At 42.2% G+C, this 23902-nt stretch overlaps 1 protein-coding gene and 1 long non-coding RNA gene across 2 annotated transcripts; one reads left to right on the top strand and one right to left on the bottom strand.

Moving 5' to 3' along the window:
• Positions 1-1143: 1143 nt before the first annotated feature.
• LOC101171800 (interferon regulatory factor 2-binding protein 2-B) lies at positions 1144-3665 on the bottom strand. Its single transcript, XM_004065532.4, has 2 exons — positions 2564-3665; positions 1144-2288 (listed from the first exon to the last, which is right to left on the bottom strand). The coding sequence occupies exons 1-2, from the start codon at positions 3324-3326 to the stop codon at positions 1534-1536; spliced, it is 1518 nt and encodes a 505-aa protein (XP_004065580.1). The 5' UTR covers positions 3327-3665; the 3' UTR covers positions 1144-1533.
• Positions 3666-4759: 1094 nt separating this feature from the next.
• LOC110015741 lies at positions 4760-18434 on the top strand. Its single transcript, XR_002290992.2, has 2 exons — positions 4760-4988; positions 17551-18434. It is a non-coding gene; the product is annotated as an uncharacterized LOC110015741 (long non-coding RNA).
• The last annotated feature ends 5468 nt before the right edge of the window (positions 18435-23902 follow it).

Raw genomic sequence — 23902 nt, 5'->3', positions numbered from 1 at the left:
AAAAGAGGTCTGTCTCTTATTCGTTTAATTTCCAGTCTCCCCTCCCCCCTAGTATTTGAAATTACATTTCTTTGACATTGGGAGCCAAACTCTGAAGGCTGAAATGGTTGAATTTGGTTTGATGATGAGCCTGTAAACATTGCCTTGTGTGGAAAGAGCGAGCAAAGAAAGAGTTAAGGTTTTTCCGTCTTTGAATGGCGGCTCAAAGGACTGGAGGGGGTGGGGGGGGGGGCAGCATAAACACGCACAGACGCCCATTCATCTGCTGGCTGTGTGATCAGGCCAGAACAGTGGAAGGCGTGTTACTGCAGCAGAGGGGAGGGGAGGATGGAGGGAGGGAGGGAGGACTGTGACTCAGGAATTCCACTGAGGAGCACGTGACCTCTGAGCAAGGCATTTAGTTCATCTCTCAAGCGGGGGCCCCCCTCCTTACTCAACCTTGTTATTTTTTCTCTCTCTCCCTGAAGTAAAAACCAGCCGAATGTGACTGACAGGAGAGACGACTTTCTGCAGCCTAAATTATGTCGGGAAACTTAAAAGTGAGTCGGACGTTCAGAAAACGCCAACAAACAAACAAACAAAGGAATAATAGCACTTAGTGCAGCAATGCTGAGAAACAGGATCCACTTTGGATCGGCTCCATGTGCAAAGCTCGCGGTTACAGCATGACAGTTATGTGGAAAAACCAGAAAGCTGCTCAGTCAGCTCCTAAACAGACCGCCACCGCCTTTTATGACTTCACGTCTGAAGTGTTTTCACTTGAATCAAGGTTCAGTCTGCTGCCAACCAGCGAAAGGAGAAGCAAAAAACAAAAAAAACAACAACCTAGAACCAAAACCGCAAAGCAGACAGCTTTCACCGTAAACAATCTCCACTCCACCGTTTACCACTATTTTTAGGTCTTATCTCCTTAATGCTGGCAGGAACACGAGGACCGCTCAGTGTTTACGCAACACAGACCCCCCCCCCCTTCTCCTTGACTTTTTTCCTCTTCCACCAACTCTTCCCTGGAAGCCAGTTTGTTCCTGCCGAGAGGCATTGCATCATGGCTGACTCATAATCAGGCCACGACTCAAGCAAGCAAGCAAGCAAACGCAAGGGCTGGCTCGCCGAGTACGGAAAATAAACCAGAGACACCCAGGGTATTATTACAAGATCTGAAACTGTATTTGGCAAGTCTCTTTTTTTTCTGGAACAAGTGCATACATGTACAGCTAGAAGCATGTTTTGTTTTTTATTTATTTTTTCAGCCAAGTGCTCAAATGAAATCACATTCTAAAGTGTGACGGGGACTCTCTCCAGACCGAACAGAAACAACTGTGATGGGAAAGAGTCTGTTATGAGGAGTCCATACCTTGTAATCCTCAAAATATAGAAAAAAAAAAAGTACTGAAAAACAAAAGAGAAATCAAAGAAATTATACATCAATGTTTACCAAGTATAGACTTGTGTCCAATATGTACACAGAAGTCCGCTTTTCCGGACTTTTATGCTTGGGTCCTGCTGTGGAGTAAAATGGGGTCGGAGAGCATTTCAAGGGTCCCTCTCCTTTTTTACCTTTATGTCCCCAGCCAGGATAGTAGCTATTTCCCCCTGCATGAAGGCCCAGGGCACATTGGAACCGACCAGCGGACAGCGCTCCCCACTGGGGCAGTACACCTCGCCGGTGGCACCTTGCTGCTTGATGCTCTCCCTGGAGCAGGGAAAGCAGAACTTATGGGAGGGCACAGACGGGCACTGGACGAAGTGAGTGTCCTCCAGCCGCTCGTGGCACAGAGTGCAGCACAGCGGCACCGGTGGAACGGAGGAGTCCAGAATGTTCTGTGGCTGCGGCACATGGGGGTCCATGAGACTGGCCCCGTGTGGAGCAGAAGAGTTGGTGCTGGTGGGCCCCTCCCTCTGGGTTAACCTCCTCTGAGAGGCGGAGGACGGCGACAGGGGGCTGCCGCTGTTCCGCCTGGTGCCCGACGTGGTGGAGTGGACCTGGTTGCCATCTTTGGGTGAACCCGTGCTCCCTGCGTTGTCGGTGGCCTGGATGAGCGCCGCCATGGGGGACTGGCCGTTCTGTGCTGGGGCGGCTTCGGGTGGGGTGGTGCGGGAGTGGGGCGACATGGTGGAAGGGGGAGCGGTGGGGAAACCCTGGAGAGAAGACGGGGGCATCTTCATGACCTCGGAGGACGAGGGAAGCCACGACTGCCCCTCGCTGCCGTTCACCTTGGGGGCACTGCCCTCCCCTTCTGGTTCGGGGGAGGCCTTCCTCTTTACAGGGCGAGCGTGCTTCACCCTGTCTGCAGAAGAGGAAGAGGGAGAGGAGGGGGGGGTTAACACTCACATCTCACCACACACAAACACGCCACCATGCTGGGCTGTGAAGAGGCAAACACAGGAAATTTCACAACACACACAGCGTGTCACAGAGCCTCCATAACTCTGCCCTTGCCCTCCGTGGAGAGAGGTGAACGGGTCCAGCCGCGTGGCGTTCAGGCTCCGGCTCTCAAACTCCGAAATGCCCTGCTTTGCTTTGGTTGAAATGTGTTCATACAAACAGTAAAAACCGTCTCACCGATTTTTGAGGAAGAGGCTCCCGCCTCGAACACCATCTGCCGCTGCATGGCTGCGTGCTCCTTCTTCAGCCGGCCCTCGTACGCGTGCAGCGCCATGTAGTCCTTCACCGTTTTGGCTTTGAACCAGTCCTTCTGGCTCTCGGACATGTCCGACAGGCTGTCCGCCCTGTGTTTGTCTTTCAGCTCTTCCAGGCGCTTTCCGTGCTCCCCGGGGCCGCCGACAGCGACGGCTCCGGACAGACTGATGGGGCCAGGGCGACCGTTGAGGGGGTGCACGCTCGTGGGCATGGAGCCGTTCACCAGAGGCACCAGGCTGGGTGGAACTGCACTAGTCCTGCGAGGGTTGGGGCTTTGGCGGTTCAGCTCCGGGGGGTCTTCGGGTTTTGGAATTCCGTTCATCATGGGGAGTCCGTTTGCCTGCCTGCCCGCTTGGTATTCCGGTCCCAACCGGGGCGGCCGGTCCGACAGCGGGTAACGGTCCAGAGGCTGCGGCGGACGAGAACCTCCGTCCGAATGGTTCATGTCCTTACCGGTGTACTGGGGCTTCCCCGGTCCCGGAGAGCGGCCGTCCTGAAAGCCGTGAGCTCTCTTCAGATGACGGGCACTCTCGATAACAATCTCAATCCGGTCGGCGCCCTCGTAGTTGACACATCCGCGGCAGACGGGCTCGGTAAAATCCCAGATCATCGCCCATTGCATGCGGGGTAAATCGCACAAATAGCAGGACTGCCGTCTGGAGGCAGCAACCGCCGCAGAGGACATGCTGTAAACCCGTAAAAAAATGTAAAAACAACAAAATAATAAATCCGAGGTCTCCGTCGGTTTGTTTACGTCGATAAAAAGAGGGAAAACTCAAAGTCGGATAGCAGGTAAGGAGGGATATTGCCTCAGAAAGCAGCAAAGTCACAACAACAGAGCATTTCTGTTGCGTCCGTTACGTCCGCGCGCCTCCGTCTGAGCTCGCGCTTACAACTCAGCTACAGCTTTCAATGTAGGCTGGTGACGTCAGCAACGACACAGCTCGTGTTCCCGAGTTGTATTTACTGGATTCTTCGACGACCCCGGGCGCATGCTCAGTAATGCTACATGAGGAAAGCGTTTTGTTCAAAGATCCCTGAAATAGATGAAGACACATCACTCCGTTGCAATTTCACTGCGGTCACAACACAAGTATTTTTTTTTGACAAATTAGTCTAAATATATTATTAATTTTAAAGAAAAAGGAATCATATAAAAACATTTTTATTTATTTGAATATTTCTTTAAAACAATAATGTAGAGTAAGATTTTTCCCCCAACAAAAAATGAACACAATGATTAAAGGGGTTGCGGTTTGGTGATGTTAGATGCAAAAAAGAAACCCATTGGTTGTATTTGAGAGAAATCAATAAGTGAACTAATATTCGGTACTAAAAAAAAGGGGGGGGGGGCAGGTTTGGTTGTTTTTTTTGTGTCTTGAATGTCTTTGCAAACGTGAAGCATGATCTGGGTGAGATGACAGCTAAAAACAGGTTTGAAAAGCCAGTCCAACCTGACGAGCTGGAATAAACAGTAAAGTGAAAACAAGTAAAACACAGTTCAGCAGTTGGTTTGAAAACTATGTTGATGTCAATGCAAGATTTACAAATTGTTCTGTGCTTAAAATAGGGTTGGGAAATGTACAGATCAGTTTTAAATCATGCATATCCAATCTTGTACTTTAAAAATAGAAGGAGTGGATCATGTTTTATTTTAAAGATCCTTTATTGCTGCGAGGAAAACAATGTTTTTTTTTGACTCGACGGTCAAATTTGAAAGAAATGCAATTAAGAAATTCTTTAGTTTTTAATATATGGCAGTTTTATTTCAACCAAATCTATGTTTTTAAAACCTTATATGTATTGAGTGAACTTGCGTTGTCACACAAATATAATAAAAAAACACAAACAAATGTTTCTTATAAAAAAATAAATAAAATATATCTATGAACTATTTCAGATTTAATTGGTAAAAAGCTAAACGGCGCAACAAGTGCTGCTGCCGCTGCGTCCCTGCAGCTCAGTCTGACTGCAGCATGACTGATGCTGTTAACATTCCAGACCCACTGCCAGACACGCTTGACGTCACCAGAAAAACAGCCAATCGCAGAATTCGCTCCTTGTTGCCAGGTGAATTTCATGTAGCGTTCAGACGCAAACAACTATTGGACTTTCCGATTTTCACGAGAAAACTTTTAAACCTTAATTTGATTTTTATGTTATTCTGTCCCAAAAGACGTTTGAAAAGTTTTAGAAACAAAACACAAAACAAGTAACAAATTCACACGGTGAAATATTTTTTTTGTATATGTTGCACAAAAAAAACTATTCCAGAGCTCTTTTTATCTCCCCTCTCCTACCTGTGTTTGGAGGTACGACAGAACTGTAAGGAATCAGCATCATGAAAGTAGGTAATATTTAAATTCCTTTTGTTTAAAGTTCGTAATTGTTAACAAATAGTGTCATTTTCGATCATGTTATTTCACGCAACAAACAATGGCTGTGTTTTCCAGGAACTAGACTTTGCATGTGCGGGAAAGTTTTCCAAGAACTTGTAACTTTGTAGTTTTGAACGATGCATTTCTTCTGATATCTACGGAACATTTCAATGAAAGTTTGTGGGGATATTATCTCCTTCTATTTTTTGCTGGTATTGTTGTGGCTTAGATGAAAAAAACTATTCATTGATGTTGTAAAGAAAATATTGTTTTCTGTATTGTAACAAATACATTGGAATAATGCAAATTTCTTTTTGCCATAAGATTGAACCACTTATTTAAGTGGTTGGACTTCAGCATTTAGTATGTTCCTTTACAAATATTTTAAATGCAGGTGGCCCACAGAAAAGCTTAAGTAGAGTAGACCACTCTGTGAACTCGTAGCGCAAAATTGTTAAAGCAGATTCTTTCTATAGGCATACTGCATGCGACAGTTTGTAGTAAACATGTATACAATACATAAAGGTAAGTAAGGGTGAAGTAAGAGAGATACAGGCATTTTTCCACACAGTATGCAACGTGCAAGTGGCCTGTTAGTGCTGTTCAAATGGACATTGGGCTCCTCTTGCATGCATCCTGACTAGAGTTTTGTCCGATTTGCTTCCCTACGCACTACATAGTGCACCACATAGTGCACTATATAGTGCATTCCCCATTTTGTAGTGCAGTCCGAATCTACAAGCCAATAAACAAGTCCCCTAGAAATTTCCCAGAAGTCTCTGCAAAAAACCAGTGTGCATCGATGATCACCAGATCGGCAATTATAGACCACAATGCATTGCGTCGGAACAATTTTTGCCAAAAAATGTATTTAAATGTATTTTTTTTAGTAAACCATCAAGGTTTTTATCTTCAGAAGACAGTGGATTCATAAATTATCGACGCAAAACACTTATATTAATTAGATTTTAACTTTGTGAAGAAAAAGAAAAATAAGTATAAGCACGGTGTACCATTGGCTTTTAAAATTCAGGGCACCACATAGTGCTGCCCTACATAGTTTTTTAGTAGTTGGGGGTTAGGGTGGGAATTCGGACACAGCCTAGAAAATCAGCCTCAAGAAGTTTTGCTACAAACATTAATACCTTCCGTTTTTTTTTTAAAACCCTTGTGTTTCACCAACATGTACAGATATTCAAGTTTTCTAACAAGAACCTTTATCATGGATGATTATCCATGTCTCTGAACTTTTTGAAGTTTGAAGACAACCGTTACTACCCTGTGGATCCACCCATCGTCACCTCTACCATAACCCCGAATACATCTAAGTCAGCTGACTGCTCATCCGGTTGGGCTATAGGGGGGAAGGGAAAAGTTGTGATGTTGTTTTGTTCTTCACATGGAAACAAAAACATGACCAATCATGACATTTCCCACATCATTCATTCTTCACTTGAACCCCCGCAAAAACATTTGGGCTCATTTAGCTCCCTCTGATCTTAACGGGTCTCTAAACTATGCAAAAAACTGCTCTGCAGAAGATAAAATGATCAAGACTTAAAGGAGGAATGCATAATGAGACCACAGTCATTGACCAACAGAAAAACTGTTATTTTGTTAAACAACGAAGCTGGCGAATGTGTGGATTTAGGTGGATTTAGCATTGATGCTTGCTTTGTTTTTGCTTTTTTAAAACAAATAAACACAAATACAATACAACCTTTTTTCAGAATGATAGGCCGTGACAGAAAATTTGTCGAAGGGTTGGATGATAGATCATGTTATTCATTAAGAAGGTTTTAGCTGGTAGTACTCGCTGCATCTGCGTTGTATTTGCTTCTACAAAGTTTTATGATTTTCTACCAGATCGACTATTTTGCCCAATAAACCCCTAATGGTTTTTTGTTTTGCTTCAGTCTAAGTCAAAGGGTTGCTTAGGGCTGTTGCTGCTTTTGCATCCAACTTGTGGTGGTTACTTGATTAAACTTGGGCTTCTATCTAGGAGTCAAAATGCTGCCATTTTATTGGAACTCAAGATTAATTATTTTGAGACTGGAGGCTAAAGTTGGATTAGACATTTTAAAAGTGTGAACATCAATTCCCCCTTTTCCTTAGTATCCCTTGTTAACAGTTTATTTGTACTGTTTTTATGTGAAAGCCCGCTTTAAAAGAAAGGAAATACAGAAAAATATCATTTCCACACGGCCTCTTGACATCTTTTCACCTCAAATAAGAAGATGGAGTTTAACGGCAAACAAGTAGAAGAAAGCTGTCTAAAGAGGTAAGCCAACTACGTAAAATGAAAAAACCAAACAGCAAATCTACAGAATCTTTTATTGGCATGCAAACACATACATATTAATTTTCTTCAATAAAAATATGATCTATCTTTATAAACAATGTTTTGCTTGGTAAACCAGTTCATGGTGATGTCGAAAAAACTTTCCAAAGCCAGTTGGTGAGCCTCAGTCTCCATGGTTTCATGTCCAAAACACTCTGATCTCCCCTGTACTGACATGGCAACAGGAGACCAGCGTGAAATATCTCTTTTTCTAACCCTGTTAATGAGGTTTAACTGCATATGTATAGATACCAACTTACAATAGCAACTTGAGGAACTGAGGAGAAAAATGTGCCTACATGTCCCTATTAGAACCAGCTGCAAACTTTGACAGTTTCAGTAAAGGCTTGTCAATCTGCTGGATTGCTTGGAGGTTAAAGTGTAGCACTTACGTGTGTCAACGCCTAAAATCCGTATTTTGAAAATGGTTCTTCTGCAAACTGTGTACACTCAAGAACAAATGGAAAGTTTTGTTTTATCCCAAAACCTCCACTAGTTTTAACATGGTTCTTAAGGTATGGACACTTGCTAAACGTGGGTTGTTGAACACGCTGTCTGTGTTCACACTGGGCAAGCAGGAAAGGGAGTCTTCTTCTATTTCTTTTTCGACTGTTATTAGCGTGTTTCCGCCACCTACAGTTGGAAGAGGTTTGGCGCGAGATGTTGACACTGCAAAATTTGGTGGATTGCTCCAGGTTTTTGCTTTCACAGCTCAATTCTGACATCTGAAAGATTTGGTGTGTTGGATTTCTGTCCGGGAACAAACTGCAATTTTTATTTTCTCCTCCAGGATACATTTTCAAATGGTTGGCACTTCTGAGAATCAAAAGAAATGCCGTCCATACGTTACTATCAAATCCAAGTCCCTGAATGGTCAAAGTTCAACCTGGTTTAACTTTCATCACACGTTCAGTGGTCGCAAGTTTGAGTAGCAGAACTTGAGCGTGAACTTTCTGAAAGCGAAAGCTTGAAAGTTTTACATTTATTTATGTCGATTTCTTATTGGAAATTGTCGCTTAAACACACGTTGCTGAGGGGGGTATGAATGTACATGAAGACAAAGAGAACCAAAAATGATCAGGAGGGGAACAACGATACTCTGGCCCATTGTGCACCATTTGAACAAAATAAAACTATGATGCACGTCTTTCTGAAACCAGGAAAGAAAGAAGGAAAGAAATCACAACTTAAGAACAAAATAGCTTTGACAGCAAAATAATCGAAGGATGATGAAACATGGAACCAAAGGTTGAAGGGAAGTAGTGATCAAACCCTCAGACACTTACAGTAAACGGGTTATTGTTGTCTCCTCAGGAGTTCTTACTTGACACATTAATTAAAAATAATAGAGTAAAATAAAAGATAAAACAATGCTAGTCCTATTTTCAGCAGCACAGCAATAACAACAACAACAACAACAAAACAACCTGATGGATTGTTTGAGTGACACAAAAATGTATTTTGGTTTTCTTGTGCTCAGTCATCACTCACTGATGACAGAGTCCTGGCTTTGCCTTTCACAATAAAGCAACTCAAAAATGGTTCATTCCACTTCAGGACAACCTAAACTTTTGTTCAACTTATATGTTTTTCCAGTGGACATGGTACTGACCAAAAAAGCAAAGGCAGAACTAAGGTAATGAGTCTTGCAGTAATGAAGTCAGGTTAGATAGACAAGTCAACAAGCCAGTGGACTTTGAGACAGAAGACCTCATTTATTATCTCAAACCGATAAACTTTTTCACAAATTTTTAACCGTTTTATGGAAAAGATTTCTTTTTACCATAGTGTAGTACCTAGATGTACTCCAAAGTTTTTAAACATGTTTCTTTTGATGCCCTGAGTACATCAAAAGAAGTTATTTGTCAATGACTGAACCCGTGAGGCTTATCTGGCATCAGATTCTCCCCTGTCACATGACTTGGATGAAGGATCTCTCAAGCTGATGGAGCTCTGCAAGCAGAGTGTGTTTTGCTGGGTCAGCAGGGTCTTTAAATAGCCTCCCCGTTGGCCACTCACATGGGGGATTTGCAGACTTGCTCTCACAGCCGCGGGGGTCGACCCAGTCAGTCTATTCAGCTTTAGGGGGAGGAAGTCCGCACGATGGGAAATCAGCCCAGGAAAAGGCAGAACAGGGAGGTGATGCCGAGGTCAACATGGACATTAGAAGTCCAAGACTGATTAACTGTTTGCAGTCACAGTTCAGTCCACTGTGGCTGGAAATATCACTGATTTACTCCCTCGTGGTTGGAGTTTTCTGAACCAATCACGGGGCAAAGGTTGACCACAGACAGAGACTCAACCAAGCCTTCTTAACATAGATGATTAACTCCACAGCCACTTCTGCAAAACTACCACTCAAAAATTTACTTTGGTCACTTTTAAAACAAACAGCTAACTGATTAACAGACGTTTGAACACAAATTATCTACTTTTTACTGCCCCACAAAAAAAGCTTACAGTCGTGATGCCGTAAGGGTTTGTCCAGCCGTTTTGGAGACTTTGGACGCAAACATTTACATTTCAGCTTGTGTGACAATTACAATTTAAATGTTACCAGAATGAAAGGGATTCAATTTAGAAAAAAATATGTCACTAATTGTCACGAGTAACCGTTTTTCCCCAGAGGAAGGAGATAGTTGCTGTCACATCTTGGGAGCCATCTGCTGATTTAACCCTTACGACTGAGTGCAGAGAAGCATTGCATCTACTTTTATGCTCTGTGGTAATAAAGCAATAAAGTAAAATAATGAAGTAACAGACTTTCTTTTGATGAGGGTACAGGGTACAGAACAGCAGAGTTTAATAGAAATGTTGACCTGAGTGCGTTGTGGGGGTGGTCCACTCATTGTCTGTCAGTGAGAACTGGACTGAATCCCAGTCATCGCGTTCCAAACAGGAAGTACCCTGTTAAAAAAAAAATATATATATATATATATATATATATATATATATATATATATATATATATATATATATATATATATATATATATATATATATATATATATATATATATATATATATATATATATAATCTAGCCACAGGGGTTGCAAGCCAGTAACTTCTGTGCCGGTCCCAAGCCCGGATAAATAGAGAGGGTTGCGTCAGGAAGGGCATCCGGCGTAAAAATTGCCAAAATAACCATGCGAATCATCCACAACACTTTAGACATACCGGATCGGTCGAGGCCCGGGTTAACAACGACCGCCACCGATGCTGTTAACCTACAGGGTGTCGGTGGAAATTTGACTACTGTTGGTGGAAGAAAGAGGGGAGGCAGAAGGGTCCGTGGCCAGAGAGAGAAGGGAAAAGGCAGGAACATAGGTTTGAGAATAGGGACTCTTAACGTTGGCACAATGACAGGGAAAGGCAGAGAGCTGGCAGACATGATGGAGAGAAGGAAGGTAGATGTACTGTGTGTGCAGGAGACAAGGTGGAAGGGCAGCAAGGCACGTAGTATTGGAGGAGGATACAAACTGTTCTATCATGGTGTTGATAGGAAGAGAAACGGGGTAGGAGTGATTCTGAAGGGGGAGTTTGTAAACAGTGTTCTAGAGGTGAAAAGAGTCTCAGACAGGATGATGAGCTTAAAGTTAGAAATCGAAGGGGTGATGGTGAATGTAGTCAGTGGGTATGCGCCACAGGTTGGCTGTGACTTAGAAGTGAAGGAGAGATTCTGGAGTGAGTTGGATGAGGTCATAGAGAGTTTTCCCAGAGGAGAGAGAGTTGTTATTGGAGCAGACTTTAATGGGCATGTTGGTGAGGGCAACAGAGGTGATGAGGAGGTGATGGGCAGGTTTGGTGTGAAGGAAAGGAATCTGGAGGGACAGATGGTGGTGGACTTTGCGAAGAGGATGGAAATGGCTGTAGTCAACACTTACTTCCAGAAGAGAGAGGAACATAGAGTGACATACAGAAGTGGAGGTAGGAGTACTCAGGTGGACTACATCCTATGTAGACGAGGTCATTTGAGAGGGGTTAATGACTGCAAAGTGGTGGTAGGAGAGAGTGTAGCCAGACAGCACCGCATGGTGGTGTGTAAAATGACTCTGGAGGTCAGGAAGAAGAAGAGAGGGAAAACAGAAAAGAAGACCAAGTGGTGGAAGCTACAGAATGAAGAAACTTGTGAGGAATTTAGGCAGAAGTTGAGGCAGGTCCTGGGTGGTCAGGATGAGCTTCCAGAGGACTGGGAAACTACAGCAGAGATTATCAGGGAAACAGGTAGGAAGGTGCTAGGTGTGTCATCTGGAAAGAGGAAAGACGGTAAAGAGACTTGGTGGTGGAATGAGGAAGTACAGGAATGCGTCCAGAGGAAGAGGTTGGCTAAAAGGAAGTGGGATGTAGAAAGGACTGAGGAAGGTAGACAGGAGTACAAGGAAGCGCAGCGTAGAGTGAAGAGAGAGGTGGCAAAGGCCAAACAGAAAGCTTACGATGAGCTATATGACAGGTTAGACACAAAGGAAGGAGAAAAGGACTTGTACAGGCTAGCCAGACAGAGAGACAGAGATGGGAAGGACGTGCAACAGATAAGGGTGATTAAGGACAGAGATGGAAAGGTGCTAACAACCCAGGAGAGTGTACAGAAAAGATGGAAGGAGTATTTTGAGGAGCTGATGAACGAGGAAAATGACAGGGAAAGAAGGGAGGAAGATGTGGTTGTTGTGGAGCAGGAAGTAGCAGAGATTGGAAAGGATGAGGTTAGGAAGGCTCTGAAAAGGATGAAGAGCGGAAAGGCCGTTGGTCCTGATGACGTACCTGTGGAGGTATGGAAGTGCCTAGGAGAGACAGCAGTGGAATTTCTAACAAGGTTGTTCAATAGGATTCTAGAGAGTGAGAAGATGCCTGAGGAATGGAGGAGAAGCGTTCTGGTCCCGATCTTTAAGAACAAGGGTGACACGCAGAACTGCAGCAACTATAGAGGAATAAAGTTGATGAGCCACACAATGAAGCTGTGGGAAAGAGTAGTGGAAGCCAGGCTTAGGAAGAAGGTGGAGATCTGTGAGCAGCAGTATGGTTTCATGCCCCGTAAGAGCACCACTGATGCCATTTTTGCTTTGAGAATGTTGATGGAAAAGTACAGAGAAGGTCAGAAGGAGCTGCATTGTGTGTTCGTAGATTTAGAGAAGGCGTATGACAGGGTGCCGAGGGAGGAGCTGTGGTACTGTATGAGGTCGTCTGGAGTGGCAGAGAAGTATGTCAGAGTAGTTCAGGACATGTATGAGAGAAGTATGACGGTGGTGAGATGTGCTGTAGGTCAGACAGAGGAGTTCAAGGTGGAGGTGGGACTACACCAAGGATCAGCTTTGAGTCCTTTTTTGTTTGCTATGCTGATGGACAGGCTGACAGACAAGGTAAGACAGGAATCTCCCTGGACAATGATGTTTGCGGATGACATTGTAATTTGCAGTGAGAGTAGAGAGCAGGTGGAGGAACAGCTAGAGAGGTGGAGGTTTGCTCTGGAAAGAAGAGGTATGAAGGTCAGTCGTAGTAAGACAGAATACATGTGTCTGAACGAGAGGGATCAAGGTAGAAGCGTTAGGTTACAGGGGACTGAGGTGAAGAAGGTGCAGGAGTTTAAGTACTTGGGGTCAACAGTTCAGTGTGATGGGGATTGTGGAAAAGAGGTGAAGAGGCGAGTGCAGGCAGGTTGGAGCGGTTGGAGGAAAGTGTCAGGAGTGTTGTGTGACAGAAGAGTGTCAGCAAGACTCAAAGGAAAGGTGTACAAGACAGTGGTGAGACCAGCTCTGCTCTATGGGTTAGAGACGGTAGCAGTGAGACAGAGACAAGAGGCTGAGATGGAGGTAGCAGAGATGAAGATGTTGAGGTTCTCCTTAGGAGTGACCAGGTTAGACAGGATAAGGAACGAGTACATCAGAGGGACGGCTCATGTTGCCTGTGTTAGCGACAAAGTCAGAGAAGCCAGACTGAGATGGTTTGGACATGTTCAGAGGAGGGATAGTGGATATATTGGTAGAAGGATGTTGGAGATGGAGCTGCCTGGCCGGAGGGCAAGAGGACGACCAAAGAGGAGATATTTGGATGTCTTAACAGAGGACATGAAGTTGGCTAATGTTAGGGTAGAAGATGTCCATGATAGAGTGAGGTGGAAAAGGATGATTCGCTGTGGCGACCCCTGATGGGAAAAGCCGAAAGAGAAAGAAGATATATATATCTATATATATCTATATATATCTATATATATATATATATATATATATATATATATATATATATATATATATATATATATATATATATATATATATATATATATATATATATCACTTTGCTACATTTTTTAACATGTTCTTATTAATCCTTTTTTTTTCATGGTATTTTTCCTGTAGTTCAACTTATTTAAGTTATAAACTGACCAATCAGATTCCTCAATAATGGTAGGTGGTCTCACGTCAAACGTTTTATGGGTATGGATCGCTCAATGCTGATTGGCAGGAGTGGTTGTCACAGAGACGTTGACACAGTCTGACTTGGACCAAACACTGCTTGCCGCTACCCAATCTGTCCTTGGATGCGCAAATAATACGTCACTTCCGATAAAGCATTTTATTGCCAGAGTATTTCTTTGGATGTAAATAAAATTATAAACTTTTTAAAAAGTTTATAACAATGAAAATGTTTATTGTAATCTTTTTTTATTTTTTGGAGCTGCAATCCAGTTGGGGGGAGATCTCAAATGTTGAAAAAAAATATAACTTTGTATGATCACGGATTTATCCACTGTTCAATAGGCTCGGAACAGTCGTAAAGGATGTACAAAAAATATATTAAGTAAATATACTAGAGTATAGTATGAATCTAAATCAAATTACATAACTCTTGCCATGTTGGTCACAAAGAGGTATTGGTAATATATGAGCGTGCTTAAACGGATCAGGTAAGCTCTTGCAGATCGGGTAGCGATACTGCTAACTTAACGTTGTCTGGCTCCGACATGGCGTCGTCCGTATCGCAAAAAAATGGCTGAACTGAATTAACTTCAAGTAAGCCATTTTCTATGGGTGATGTCATGCCCACTCGGTCAAGTTCCCAGATACAGTCAATGATCTGACTCTTGGGCCTTAAAGCACCTACGGTACCCTGGTGGGAATATTTTTTGAAAAGAACACCTTTAAATCCAAGTCCTTCGCAATAGTTTCTGCAGCAACTGTAAATTTTGAGAACAGATAGATAAAATCAGGAGAATTTCTGATCCCTCTTTTGTTTTGTCACAGAAACTCTTAGTAAAAGTGGGAAACTCTAATGCCCTGTGTTCTCTGAAGAGTCAGCATCTGTGACGCAGAACCAGTACAACCAGTTCAGACTACAACATACAACTCCTTCAAACTGAGTGAGTGAATATTTTTGTAATTACCCTACGGAATGTTCTCAAGGTTATTTATTAAAAACAAAAAACAAAAAAAAACCTTTTGTTTTCTACTGGTAAATGCATCTCATTCTTCTCAATCATCATTTATGCTGTTGTTTTTCATGACTGCTTTTGTGGTTTGAGAAAAGAAAAATGCTTTTTCTCTAAATTTTGTAAAGTACAATGACAGTAGGAAGATAATAACAGGGTTTACTCCCTGTCACACACTGTACAGTGAACCAAACATCAAACTAGACCAAATGAAGTGGAGAAGTCATAGTTGCAGCTGCTTGTTTTGTCTACACGATAGCTTAACCAATGTAGGCAAAAATGGCCAAATCCGTGATTTCTTAAAAAAAAAAGGTTCTAGTTACCAGGTAGGAATTTTTTCTTATCTAAATCAATTGTGTTGCAACAGCTGTGTTAGATTGTTTTGCACAATTTAAAAAATGTGGCAGTAAAAGGAAATGAACAAGTTGAAACTGCAGATGAGAACGGATAATCCATGTGAGTTATTCAATAGTCTCTAAATACTTGAAATGTTTTGCTTTGTGCAATAATTTTGAAAGTTAATTTAGCAAATGTAAGCTGGTGCTGGTAGAAATGGTTTAGCAGAGTCTTAGAGTGGAGAAGGCTTCTCTGTGATTGTGTTTGAGACCAATTGTTGCTTGTTTTCATGACAGGATAGAGCATCTGGTCTGAAGGTTTTATCTTCTCCACAATATCAGAGCTCGAGCTGCCTTCTGCAGTACCATTAAAGGGTCCATTACCATTAAAGGCTGCACCTAAAAAGACTTCCAGACTGAAGCAGTTTCTTAGCTTTGACACCTTGATACATTTATGAAATGTGACTTAGCAAAGTTCATTGAAGAGGAACTCATTTCAGTAACTGTGTCGCTTCATTCTTGCACGATCTTGCACTTTCAAGAACGGACAGTACACAGTTTTATGAACGCGCTTTTAGCACACGGTGTTCACACACCAGACAAGCAGGAAGTGGCAGGGTCGGCCTTCTTCTTTTGTTTTTCTACTGTTTACTAGTACATGTTCCCCACCAAGAGGCTTGGTGTGGAATGTTAAAAAAGATGCAAATTTTGCTCCAGGCTTGTTCTATCATGTTCTATCACGCTCTTTCACGGCTTTATTTTGATATATAAGACGTAGTGCCATATACTTCCAGCCCAGCACATACTACAATTACTAATAATCTTTTTCAGATGGTTGGCACTTCCGTGTTTTTGAAAGAACACTATCCATACATAACTACGAAATGCGACCCTCTGATTGGACAAAGTTCTGTTGTTTGGCGTTCAAACAGTCAAAAGTTTAACTGGTTGAACTTTCATTGTGCGTTCAGTTGACGCCCAATTTGTACATAGAGCCTCAGAAGGGACTAGAAAAAAATTGCGTAGCAACTTGTGGAGTTTTTAACGTGGAGGCCCGAAACGCAGGTTTACGGGCGTTTATATAGACTTGTCATTGAAAGCGGTCGCTTCAGCGCCAGTTGCCTCAATAGGAAATTCAATTCCATCCATTTATAATACGTAAACTATATTTTTCTTCTGACCACGTTCTATTGCATTTTAACAACCTTTTTATGGGTAATGGGAGTTTTTGATCTTTTTTTTTTATCTTTTATTGTTTTTAACTTCAAGTATAAGTAAATTTATGGTACTTTAAAAGCAGAATCATTGAGTTGAAACTTGAAAGATAGATGGAGTGTGATTTAATAAACTCAAGTCTTTTTCCTTACTTCCTTTTTAAACAATATCATTGTATTTTTTCATTCATTTATCAGCTGTCTGCATATAGATGTGATTCTTTTTTTGTCTGGATGTGTGCTGAAAAGTTTATTAAATCATCCACCTTCTGAATCCCTTTTTGGGGTCATGGGGCTGCTGGAGCCTATCCCATCTACTGTTGGGTGAAGAGGGGTTCACCCTGATCAGAGTCATGGGTCTGTTGCAGCGCTGCACACTCACGTGCACGCCCAAGGACAATTTAGAGTCCCCAATGAACCAATGAGGCGTGTTTTTGGACTATGAGAGGAAGCCAGAGTGTCTGCAGAAAGCACACACACATCCACAGGGAAAACGCACAAATTCTATCCGGGATTTGAATCAGGACCATCTCACTGTGAGGAAAGAGTGCTAACCCCTACACCACTGGTTTAAAGGTCAATTAATTAAAGGTTTTAGCTTTAAATGTGCTTCTGGAAAACATTAACATGACTATTTCTTTTTCATGGATGTTTTTTTTCCCAAACCAATATTCTTCAATAATCTGATCCTTTTTTTTTAGGCTCTAAGGTTTTTGGCATTGGGTCAGAGGGTTTTGATGATTGGTTTTGTATATTTGTGCAGCTTTGTATATTTTTATGTATTGAAAATTATTTCTACACACACACATCATTTTTCTCCCCCCAACCCATTTACACCAATTCATCTCAGTGTGTCTTCATCAGGGCAGGTGGCTGCTCTCATGAATTGTACACTCTTCCTGTGGTTACTCTTGGCTGATGTCAACTCCTCCTTAATTTGAACCAAACATGACATCTTTGCCCTCCATGGCTTCTGGTTCATGTTGATATTAAGTGTAAACAGCTTCATATCAATAACTTCTCCCTCTCTGCAGAGGACACATATGTGCACCATTGCTTTTTTTTTTTTAATACATAAACCATCAGTATATCATGGAGCAGAAGTCCCAGCATGCACTTTCATCTACCCACTTATCTGCATTCAGCTTTATAGTCAGGACATTATCAGTAATTAACTGCTTCCTGTTTACTGAAATGTTGCTGTTGCTTTCTTCATCCAGCTGCAGGCTTGTTGGCACAGGACCAGTGATGGTCTGTTTACAATTTCAGCAAGCACATCTCCATCTCATTTAAATGCTGGAAGCTTCTTCACACAGCGGAGTGCCGTCCCCCGAGCCTCTCTGAACAATGAATCCTCTTGCCTGGAGACATCCCCGTCAGAGAGATGCATCCTTGAGATATTCTCAGTCCGGAAGTGACTCACTCATGTGGATAGTTTTCCACGTTTATTCTGCAGGTCAGAGGTGGCAACATCAACTGGGATAAAAAGAAGCCTCACTGTTTGTGTTTTTCATGTTTTTTTGATTTTTTTTTGCTCAGTTTTGTGTGTTCATGTCACTTTGATCATGTTTTTTTTAAATTGAAATTGCTATTTTTTTTGGATTCTTGTGACTTTTACTTTTTCCAACACTAGTTTAGATCCCATGCTGTTTGAGAAAAAAATTACAAAACTAATTGACTTTATTTGGTTGGAGCTGGAGGTAGACCAATTTCAATGGGTGACTCACACTTCAAACTATCAAGTTATGTCACTTTAAAGTCATTTACATGGTCCAGTCCACTAACCAGCTACATTTCCTTATTTACATTTACTTAATGAATTCTCCTCTTTGTTTCTGGTAATTTGCTTTGTCATTTATTTATTGTTACCGTTATTGTTGCTCATCACATCATCCCAATCTGTTAGAATTTCAGCAATGTTTTTGTTTTGCTTTTACTTTCCTGTTCTTACAACACTACAGATGGTAATTTTGCTATAACCTGGCACAAATCTTTGCTCATGTTTCATGTGATCATTGTTCTTTGGTGCATTGACCCTAATTTTAAATAAACTCTTAAACTTTGTTCAAAAAACTGTACACCTCATAATAGCAAAAAAAAAAAACTCAATTCCAATAGATCCCAATAGGGCTCCTTCTTAAAAAAAACAAGTTTGGACACCACTATAGCTCCAAATACCCCTACAATAAGAGCAATGGGGAGGAGCCAGAGGGGTAAGGGATGAATTGGTATTCGGCCTTACAGATACATTTTGCAAATAGAGTTCAACTTTGATTATATCCAATCAAAATGTCAAAACTACAACTCCCAGAGGCCTTGCCCCTTCATATTTGGTATCTTTTTAAAGCCAAAAAATTTCCTCTGTAAAATACCAACAGACATCCATTCAGTAGTTTGTGACGGTTGGGAGATTTTCAGGCGTAGAAATTTCTTCTACTGCAGACAAACCTGCTTTGCTGTCAGTAAAATATAAACGTGACAAAAATCTCATCATGTCTGCAGCAAACTTCAATGCTTTAGGTGGGTTTTTAAAATGTCAAACTTTTTATTTGTAATGCTTGCTAAGCAGCACTGACTTCATCTGCTCTTCTGTCTCCCTTTAAATATTGCATTTTAATTAACGAAAGACCAAAAATGTTCTGTTTATAGTGACTACCTTTAATGACTTGCATATTTCTGGTCCTTCACCTTGGGGCTTGGCATCAGACGGAAACCCAGGAAAAACCATCTTCAAATATTCATCTGGAATTTTGCCCCCTGCTATCATGTCCTCTCCTGCCCCCTCCCCACTGCCTATGTCCTAATCATCTTTGCAGGCCTGCAGAGAAAGGTTGGCTTTTTGCCCAGGCAAGGGATTCTGGGAAAACTTGGTGGCTGCCAAGTGAAAAGAGCTGCGGTGTGGCACAGCTCCGCTTCGCCTGAGGCCTTTCAGACTTTATAGCCGCCTTGAATGCCCGTCTACATTGCTTCACTTTTTTTTTTCTCTTTTGTTTATGCATTTAATCATAGGTAAGGCTCCAGCAGTTTAAGAGACAGACTAAAAACAACAACAAAAAACCCTCCCTGCTCCTCCAACTCAGCCACTCTGGCTTGATGCCAGCGGCCTCCTGCCAAGCGCTCTGTTGCCATGGCGTCGGAGAGACAGGGAAGAGCGAAACAACACAGAGTACCAAGAGGAATAGATTACTCCCAGGGCCAGATGTGCCACATCTGCAGTCATGGCGGTGATTCTGCATGTGGGTGTGCACTCATTTGCCTGGGGGTGGGGAGTGGGGGGGGGGGGGGTCAATCCCAGAGCACCGGGTCTACTGTGCTGTCTGCATTTCCACACAAACCAGACGACCGGGTGGCGAGTCCTCCGCTGCGGAGATCGGATCGGAATTTCCCCGGGAGAAAGAAAAGCTGAAAAAGCAGATGGGAGGAAATCTGTTCCTGGGAATGAGCTGACATGAGGATGATGATGGTAGCAGGAGCCTGGCCAAAACCTCTCGTCAGACCAAAAAAAAAAGAAAACGCTCTCCAGACTGCAGATGATTGAAGAGGCAGGAGATGAAACCCAACAAAGAGAGAAAATTACTTCTGAGTCCCCAAAAAGTTGAATCTGTGAAAGCAGTCACAGCTGCCTCCGGGGGGGGGGTTCTGTCCAAGCTGGAATGTTGCTCCGTTTTCCTCCACAGTCATTTTCTCACTCTTTCCAACAGCGTCTACAAGGGCAAACTGGAAAACTCATCAGCGGTAAGCGTTTCACTTTAACGGCTCTCTGGGTCCGCACCACCCTCCTCCCAGTTCTTCATCTTCTGCCGTGGCCTCCCAACTGCTGTGCCAGGCCTGCTGTATTCAGGTGCAGAGCTCGGCTCTACCAAAAATAACATCAGCACCACACAGCAAAGTTCAACCGTGATGTAACTGAGCCCCCAAAGCAAGAGGCCGCACATAATGATGGCTTACGCAACGTCCCGACAGACCACAAGCAACCCACAGGTTTAGGCTTTTGCCAGGTTGCTGACATCAAAGACGAAACGCGCCGCAACTCAAGAGCTGGCGAACGTCGGCGGATCACAGATGGTAAAATATTAGAGGGAGTTTCTGTTTGACTTTTATAGACTGTAAACATCATTTAAAGCAGCATAATAACAGGGTGTTTCTTGCTTCTGAGGGTCATGTATTCTCCAGCAGGAGAACAGAGCAGCCAAATGAATCAGGCAAATACTCTGAGTGTCAGAGAAAATGATTTAATCGTTTCCGAAACCTGCAAAACAGTTCAGTAGCACGCTGGATTAGGTTACGGTTAGGAGGTGAGCTGTTGTAGGAATAGTGTCATTATCAATTTGTTTCACGTCATATCACCATGCATTTATTACAGAATATGAAGGACTCAAATGATCAAGAAAAAGTAAGTTCAGAATTAGCAGTTCCTTTTTATTCCGGCTTCAAAAAAACTTAAAGACCAACTATTATAAAAATGTGTTTTTTGGATTTTAAACGTGTTCTTTGGGCATTTTCTGATGGAAGACATATATGAGGAAAGTTGAACTTAAAACTCCATTTCTGAGTTTTTTCCTTTTTTTAAAAAAAAATGTGAATCAGTAGCAGACAAAAAAATGCTGTTTGAAAAAGAGCTTATTGTGACGTCGAAAATAAGCTGGGCGGGCTACGCTATGCATCCACTGGAAGACAAATAGATCCATGTATGTCTTCATTTTCCTCGTCTGAACTGGAATCTGGATAGAAACATTACAGCTTGATAGCTCAGATTTTGCCATTTTTGTGGCGCCGTTATTGTTTTTTTAAGGGATGTGAGGGGGTGCAAGATAGCAGGAGAGAGTGTAAACGGAGAGCTCTCAGTTTTGGGTGACAGGAAGAGAGGTCTGGGTTTCTCTGCACCAACAGTCCACCACTCAGAGGTGATTTTCTAATGAACTCCTGCCACTCTGCAGAAACTATGTCCTTTAATTAATCTTGGCTAATCATAATTAAAAGACCACTGGGAATGCTCTTACAACAGATCAGAAGATGAAAGGAGTGGGGCTTCAACAAAATAACAATTTTATCTTGAATTTGGGTTTAAACTCTAGAGTTTTTTTCATTTTTATTCAGAAGTGATGACGATTTTGTTAAATAAATGTCTCCAGTATTAAGATCACGCCCAACAAATCTTGGAAGACCATTTTCCATGGTGAAGGAGCAGCAGCAATAAGCATTTTTCAATGAGCAGAGAAACAGCTCTAACCTTGGTCTGTTTTTGTCATTTGCTGAAGTGCTGGGACACTGCCACATATTTTCTGCTACGGTGTCATGAAACCAGATAACTGCATTGAAGCTGTCACGTTTAGGTGTCGAATTATTCAATTTCAGGGGGAAATGTCAGACAGCAGTGGAGGGGGGGTTCTTTTAGAAAAAAGCTGTTCCCCTAAATCTAGAAATATGGTACAAATAAGAAATGACAAACATTTTTAAATTATGAGATGGTAAACGGTAAAAATATGAATCTGAGCTGCTGTCCACTTCTTAATGGGGCAATAGGAGACCAAAGCAAACCCAGAACTGGAGACTCTTCACTCTGAAGTTGAATTTTGAGGGGACTTTTATGTTATCAGGGATTGTTAAGAAAAGCTTTATTCTGATCAATGTTAATTAGATGTCAAATGAAAATATTTTATCTTACCCTACAATATATCAGAAAATTGATGACATTAACCAACACTGTAACCTAATGAGTATATTTAAAATTTAGAACACTTGTATGGACTGGGACTAGTACAGCATTCCAAATATAAAGTAATATTTATATGTGATGAAAAGTTATAATGATATAACATCTATGTCAAATAAACACATTGTGCGCTGCAGTAGCAGTAAAGACTAATATCCCTGATCTTTTGAACAAGACATGCAGGTGCAATGTTGTCATTTTTGACAAGTAATTTCAGACAAGTTCCTCAAGGGACATGTCATCATCATCAACGTCCGACTCAGTCTGCTGAGGCTGATGCCGCTCACGTCTTCGGGCGTACTCGGTTCGTTCGGAGGTCACATCGGTGACATCGTTCGTGTACACTTGGTTTTATCTTAAAAAGTCGGACGTCGGTTTCCCAAAAACTTTGAAAAATAGTCGAAAAATACCAAAACGTTGAATAAAAGACCAGGTTGTAACACGGACTTCCATCAGGTTCATTTTGGGTTGTCCTCCGTGAAATCTGGTTGTCTCGGACAACAGGATAACCGCTAATTTCGAATGCTGCTTGTCATGCAGTATAAGTCAAAGGGGTTATCAGCAAATTTTTGATCTCATCCTCCATCCCCACACTGACGAGTAATATCCAGAGGGTTGAGGTGCGCGTTGCAGTGCAGCAAAAGGCAGTGCAAAGCAAACCTCCAACCCTTTCAGTGTCAGCTTTGGTTTTAAACCATGCATGTATGTCACAACTCACAGCACCCAGACCTCAATCAAACGTCTTATCTCTTCTATCTCGGGCAGCAACACACAGGCACATACAGTGGAAAAGGTTACAGTGAGCTGCTCTTGGTGATGCAGATAAATCTGTGTCATGCATTCGTGCAGCAGACTGACTGCTATGTCTTCATGTCTTCAACTAGGTCAAAATTTGACTCAGCTTTCTCCTAATGTGGCCTTTCATAAACGGCTGTGTGTTGAGTAGCTGAAGGACTGTCTGCCGTCCTTAGAGCAGCAGTTTGCTACTGAAACAATCTGGTGCCCGAGTATAAAGATACAGTGTTCTCCCGGTCATTCTCATTTCACTATTCACGGTTTCACGTATTTGCAGATTTTTTTTCCAGTCACATGACTCCTCCTCTGACCAAATTGCACTACAGGACCTCTTGCACTTAACTGATGACGGAGAAATACAGACACAGAGTGACACTCCTAATGTGGGTTGTTAAAGTACGCTACAGTATGGTCGATCACTCTGAATAAAATAAAAAACAACTGTTTATGTTGAGCAATATTCCAATGTTCTTAAAGAAATGTTTCACAGCGCTTCAGAAATGTGTCAGTAGTGTCATTCTTAAGTAAGGATCAGTGATGGAGATTCTTGAGGTTGAGGATATTTCGCAATATTCGCGGATTCTGCGGATTCGCGGGTGTCTTTGGTCCCTAACCCCAGCGAATAGGGAGAGAATACTGTAGAATGACCGAACACTGACTTGTTACTGCTCCTTTAATGTGTTCTCCCACACAAACAACTTCAAGTCAAGTCATACACTTGAAGTTAATTTTATCAAGTATATTTGAGTGTAACCATAGAAAGTATACTATAGATCATGTACCTGTAGTGTAGGAAGTATACTAACTATGTACTTCTTCAGACGACATTGCAACATTTTAGGTTTACAATATATATATATATTAAGTAAAAAGTAGACTTCAAGCATTCTGTCTCATTGTCAGTATAGACTATGTATACTTTTTGTTGGTCACCTTTCGGCATATACTTTTAGGGGTCGCCACAGCAAATCAGCTTCCACTGATTCTTACAGGTGGTTTGGTAGAGATTTTTTATGCTGGATGCCCTTCCTGATACAACCCTGTATTTTTATCCGGGCTGGCGA

The sequence above is a fragment of the Oryzias latipes genome, chromosome 1, assembly GCF_002234675.1.
Source record: "Oryzias latipes chromosome 1, ASM223467v1".
Taxonomy (NCBI): domain Eukaryota; kingdom Metazoa; phylum Chordata; class Actinopteri; order Beloniformes; family Adrianichthyidae; genus Oryzias; species Oryzias latipes.
Note: the sequence above shows the minus strand (reverse complement) of the source record. Positions and strands in the feature narration are given on the sequence as shown.